This window comes from Oryza glaberrima, chromosome 4 (genome assembly GCF_000147395.1).
Source record: "Oryza glaberrima chromosome 4, OglaRS2, whole genome shotgun sequence".
NCBI lineage: Eukaryota > Viridiplantae > Streptophyta > Magnoliopsida > Poales > Poaceae > Oryza > Oryza glaberrima.
Genome location: NC_068329.1, coordinates 29,806,241 through 29,812,240, shown reverse-complemented (window position 1 = coordinate 29,812,240; position 6,000 = coordinate 29,806,241). Strand labels below are relative to the sequence as shown.

Below are 6,000 nucleotides of genomic sequence, written 5' to 3'. Positions count from 1 at the left end.
CCTAGCGCCTCGCCGCCCACCGACCCCCGCGCTTCTCCTCCATCCATGCGCCCCCGTCTCGTCGCCGCCGCCGCCGCCGCCGATCATGGCTGCCTCTAGGGTCTCCCGGGCCCAGCCATGGTGATCTCATCCCCGCCAACGAACCACTCTTCTGCATCGGTAAGTCCCCGTTGGCCCCCCACCCCCGCCCACCTCTCGCTCGCTTCTATGACCTCGAGGGGATTCGATCTCCTCGCCCCTCGCTCGCGGATGAGCGGAGCCCAATCGCGTTGCTAAATCCGAACCTCTAATGTGAGTGTCTCTCCAGCTTTGTACGATTCGCCCGAGCCTGGATCCCGCCTTCATTGACGCGCCCGCTGTCTGGGAACACCATGATGTCGAGGTCAGCTCCGCAGCTCAAAATCTACTGAGCTTATTGGTGCTTAATTTGGTGCAATGTAGAAGTGTAAATGGCTTTCCTGTTGCTTCCAGGTTTATGCAAATAGGGAAGAGCAGAAAACTAGTTCATGATGTATTGGTTAACTCGAAACCCAATAGTTTCACTGCACAGAACATTGGATCCAACTTTGTGTTCGGTTTGGCACATACAGGCAGGGCCTGTTTGCACGGGAAGGTTCCGCATGGACCGGGCACGTCATCCATGCTTGGAAGAGCAAAGGAGAGTTTATACCGGAATCCAGCTGCAAGAAACTTTTCAGTTCTCTCAACATGTAGCCAGAATGCATTTCATGGTCAACTTGCTTGGAAGCAACTCATGACAATCGGTTCTCATGTACCAAAGGCATCTCCGATTTTAAGTAGGGTTGCTTGTGCCATTAGCTTGGCTGCCACTAGATCTAATTTAGTTCCTTACCTCTTTGCTTTCGTTGCTGGGGAGATAATGCTAGCTCAGAAGACCAGTGCAGACGGAGAGTACTTACCAATTCGTGATAGTCTTTACACGCGTGCTCAAGATGGTCGTATCTATGTCACCTCCTTGATATTTTCAGCAGTAGAGCTGGTCATCATAATCTTCAGATCAATATATTTGGCATTGTTGTTCACTCCAAGTATACTCATGGCCCCATTTGCAGATACTCTTGGCAGTAAGTACAGGAAAACATGGCTCCGTCTTGTGCATCGTACCCTGGAGAAAGCAGGTCCTGCATTTATTAAATGGGGCCAATGGGCTGCTACTCGCCCTGATTTATTTGAAAGTGACCTCTGTGCTGAATTGTCAAAACTACACACAAAAGCACCTGCTCACAGCTTTGCTTATACCAAGAAGACTGTTGAGAAAGCTTTTGGTCGAAAGCTATCTGATCTTTTTGAGAATTTTGAAGAAGAGCCTGTTGCTTCTGGAAGTGTTGCTCAAGTGCACCGAGCTGGTTTGAGATTCCGGTATCCTGGCCAGCATATAAAGCGTGTAACAGTTGCTGTAAAAGTAAGACATCCTGGCGTAGGAGAATCAATACGGAGGGATTTCACTATCATTAATGCAGTAGCTAAAATTTCTAGATATATTCCTACATTGAATTGGTTGCGGCTGGATGAGAGTGTGCAACAGTTTGCTGTCTTTATGATGTCTCAAGTTGACCTTGCAAGGGAAGCTGCTCATTTGAGCCGGTTTATCTACAACTTCCGAAGGTGGAAGGATGTGTCTTTTCCAAAACCTCTTTACCCACTTGTTCATCCTGCTGTATTGGTTGAAACTTATGAGCACGGTGAGAGTGTTGCACACTATGTCGATGACCTCGATGGACATGATCGAATTAAAAGCGCCCTTGCACATATTGGCACTCATGCTCTCCTGAAAATGCTTCTGGTAATGCTTTCAGCCATATCTTAGAATTGTCATTATTGTTTTGCGTTTGGAGATGAGAGCATGTATTTCATTTGAGTGAAACAATGAAATGTTATAGCATACCCTTTTGATGAATGATGACTCTTGTGTCTTATGGTCTATTTCTGGGTTACTGTTTATGCTATGAGCCCGTGAGTTCAATTGAGCATTGTTGCATTTAACCTCTAAATTGAACTGCCTGTTTATAAAGTTCAGTGCTTGTTTAGAAACATCTCTGGTTCATATTGATATAGGTTAGCAAAGACATTCAGCACAACTGTCACTTCACTTCTCTAGACAAAACTAATCCAAATATATCTTTACACAAGTTTGAAACCAAGGATTTGAAAATATGCAAAATGTGACATATTTTGGAAAGATAAAGGGTTTCAATATTTTGTTTTATGCATATAATATCACTTTAGCTCCTTCGTTCTTAGTTTCTTACAGAACTATTGTGTATGCAATTCAACACAATATTAAAAGATCATTATTTTTATTATTATTTTGGTCCAAATTGATGAACCTCACTGGACCTTGACCATCTCTCTTTAGTACATTCTATTTGCTAGTTACACATAGGCACTTAACATTTTAGGGCTTTTAATTATGGTTAGTTTTCACCACGTTGCAGCATTGTTAACATCCACCTTTTGCAGGTTGATAACTTTGTTCATGCGGATATGCACCCTGGAAATATTTTGGTCCGTGTTATACAACCAAGGAATTCAAATAACACCCTTTTGAAGTCTAGGCCACATGTAGTATTCCTTGATGTAGGAATGACTGCTGAACTTTCAAGTAATGATCGTGTGAATTTACTGGAATTTTTCAAGGCTGTTGCACGCCGAGATGGTCGTACAGCTGCAGAACGTACACTGAAGTTATCAAAACAGCAAAACTGCCCAAATCCAAAAGCCTTCATTGAGGTAATTATTATTTCTTGTCACTGGTCTGTTTCTTGGCAGTAACACCTCTGCTTTTCCTTGTTGAGGTCCTCGGTGCACCCTTTAGTCAAGATAATTATATTGCTGCTATAATAGGTGGTATATGCATCTTTAAGATATGAATTGATGGCAAGATGTATTTGGGCACTGTACCTTGCTGGAAAGCACCTGGGATGTTTAAATTTTGAGTAAATTTCATAAAACCCCATCTATATGGTCCAAGATGCAGAAAACTATAGTGCTTTTGACAAGTGGCACATAACCTCGTGTAGGTACTAAAGTTTCACAAAACCACACCGTTAACCATTTTGGCATACTCCTATATCAAAATTTTAATAACCGGATATAACAGTTATACGATGGATTAAAAAACTCATAAATTTGAGATGTGATTGTATAACCCCATCAACTGTGGTTTTGTGAAACTTTAGGACCATAATACCTGGGGTTACATGCCACGTGCCAAAATCACTGTGGTTTTGTGCAACTTGGACAATATTATGTGGGATTTTATGAAATTTACTCTTAAATCTTAGGTGTTCTCTTTACTCTCTTGTTGACAAATTGCGCCACTACATTAAATTGAATTGTTATAATACCTGATATTAATTAATTTGCTGATGCATTATGGGTTTGTGCTTATATTTAATGTGAGTCCTGTGAGTTTTTGGTCAACTATTTGGTGGTTTGATACTACCATGAAATATAGTTACCTTATATTTGGTGTTAGTAAAGTATACATTTTAGATGCATGCATTTCTAGGTCCAAACTTTCGGTGCACTTGAATATTTGCCTCAACTCATCAACATGAACTAATCTATCACAAGTTCACAATGTCACATTTTATGTAAATGCATTTAGCTACAAATTAATTAAAACAATGTTGTGTTGGTACAATGCCTTTTTATATATTTGATAGTTACAAATTACGACAAGTCCTACATGTCTTGTTTTTGTCAACAGGAAGTTGAACGGTCGTTTTCCTTTTGGGGAACCTCTGAAGGTGATGCTGTCCACCCAGCTGAGTGTATGCACCAGTTGCTTGAGCAAGTACGGCGCCATAAAGTAAACATTGATGGGAACGTTTGTACTGTTATGGTCACTACATTAGTTCTTGAGGTATGCTTCAACTGCTTGTCTCATGCTCCAGTCAGTCACTTATTATGGTGTAACTTAGGCCCTGTTTGTTTCAACTTAAGATTATTGTAATCTTATTGTAATCTAGATTATTGAACCAGATTACTATAAGCTGGATTATAATAAGCCGGCATAGAATAAGCTGTTAGCTGTTTGTTTATCTGGATTATTAGTTGTTAGCCACCCAATAATCTAAAAAAGCACCTTTAGAGTGGATTACCAGATTATAGTAATCTGGTTTATAGATTGTAATACAGTATTATCTATCATAATAAGTTATATGTTTGTTTCAGCTTACTCCTAATAATCCAGATTATAATAATCCTAAGCTGAATCAAACAGGGCCTTAGATGTCTCTGTCATATGTCAAATAGATCACGATGAGCTGTTTCTCAAGATTATAGTATGTGCTGTATTGCCAACGAGAAAGGTATATGGAGATGTATTTAGGACCTAGGAGTTAGGAGAACTCGACCCCTAGAATTCAGTCACAACGTTTTCTAATGGCATAGTCAGATGACTGAACATGCACTCCCTAGATGTCACAATATGACAAAAGACTTCAGGGGTATTAGGTTTATGCATATTTGTACCCTGACCTTGGACCTTGATGGAAATGCATGAATATGAGAATTTTCATCTTCATTGAATGGTCTCAAGAGCTTCGGATTCGTTGATAATGCCTACTAGTTGCCTAAGGATAAAAGTGTCTTGACATAGTAGGTCACAGTTAAAGTGATTCTTTGTTGGTTGCAGAATTGTTTTCAAAAAAAGTAGTGGGAAAAGGTGCTTTATAGCAGAACATCTTTAGCAACATATTTAAAACTGGAGAAATGGTGTAAATAACCAAACTACCATAGCGGAACCTCATGAAATATCATATATATGACTCTTATAGCTTACTTTTAGTCAGTGTTCTGGAAATCTGGCTCTGTAATTCAAAGTACATGTGCCTCTGTACTGCTTTGTGTTCCTATCTATTTCTGCTTCTGCGTTAGTTTCCTTTTGTTAAAAGGGAAATAATTGTCATGAACTTTTGTTTCTTTCTCATTCTCTCATACTATCTATAGCCTATTGCTTATTGCTCCATTACAGATCCTTGAGTTTGTTTTTTATTTTACAGGGCTGGCAGCGCAAGTTGGATCCAGATTACAATGTTATGAAAACATTACAAACTTTACTTTTTAAGGAAGACTGGGCCAAGTCTCTTCAGTACACAATCGAAGGGCTTATGGCACCTTAGGGATGCATTGGAATCCACTAAAAAATTTTGACCCCTTTTTTGCGCAGTTGATGAGATATTGGAGGATGCTCCTTCGCACCAGTACATCTAGTTTCTTTTTCCTGTTTACTTTTAAATTCCACAGTTTTGTACCCATCTTGGCCAGTGCTGCTTAAACGGCCGTGTCAAATTAATAATTGCAGCATTTTTTCAAGCTACCAGAGAAGTGTGCTCTGGACCCACAATACCCTGGGATTATCTGCTTATGCACTCTGCAGGCCAAAGGATGCGTTCTCCTCCATGAAATTTCTGTTAATAGCTCTTAGAAGATGTAGCAAAAGGCCTTCGCTGATGATCTTTTTGTAACTCGAGAGGTGTCAGTGAACAAGAGGTTTTTTATTGTATACACAGATACAGCTAACTGTTCCAAAAAAAACCTACGTCATGCCTGACAAAATTCATGAATTGCCCATATAACTGAGTGCTTTCGCATTTGTTTGGAATGCAGAAGACTTAACTGTACAAATGTTTGCTGGTAAGCAGGCATAGAGTTTATTTCCAGGTTGCTTCTGCGTTTCAAATTCCTGTCTTATGTTGATACAAAATACTAGCCAAATTCCTCCTTTTATACGTCCGCGGCAATTTACAAGTTGAATACTTGAATGCAATGCCCATTCTTGTTCTTTTTTCTTTGCTGGTCCTTTGCAGGTATAGTGATTAGTGAACCTGGAGTTCTATTTCTTTCTCTTTTTTTTTTTGAAAAAAGGTTTTCTGTTGGGACTTCTCTTGTAGTAAAAAAAAAAAAACTGTGCCATATATGGAATTCAGGGTCTACCTTTCTGTTGGGTGCTCTGATCCTGGTAACTTAGCG

At 39.9% G+C, this 6,000-nt stretch overlaps 1 protein-coding gene across 1 annotated transcript; it reads left to right on the top strand.

Moving 5' to 3' along the window:
• Positions 1-5,347, top strand: LOC127770423 (uncharacterized). Its single transcript, XM_052296144.1, has 6 exons — positions 1-159; positions 308-382; positions 472-1,804; positions 2,482-2,751; positions 3,734-3,889; positions 5,031-5,347. The coding sequence occupies exons 2-6, from the start codon at positions 372-374 to the stop codon at positions 5,148-5,150; spliced, it is 1,890 nt and encodes a 629-aa protein (XP_052152104.1). The 5' UTR covers positions 1-159; positions 308-371; the 3' UTR covers positions 5,151-5,347.
• The last annotated feature ends 653 nt before the right edge of the window (positions 5,348-6,000 follow it).

What these genes read in the sequence shown, in the direction of transcription:
- LOC127770423 (XM_052296144.1), top strand. An exon ending in ATCCAAAAGCCTTCATTGAG is followed by an intron (nt 2,752 to 3,733) that starts GTAATTATTATT and finishes TTTTGTCAACAG; the next exon opens with GAAGTTGAACGGTCGTTTTC. An exon ending in TCACTACATTAGTTCTTGAG is followed by an intron (nt 3,890 to 5,030) that starts GTATGCTTCAAC and finishes TTTATTTTACAG; the next exon opens with GGCTGGCAGCGCAAGTTGGA.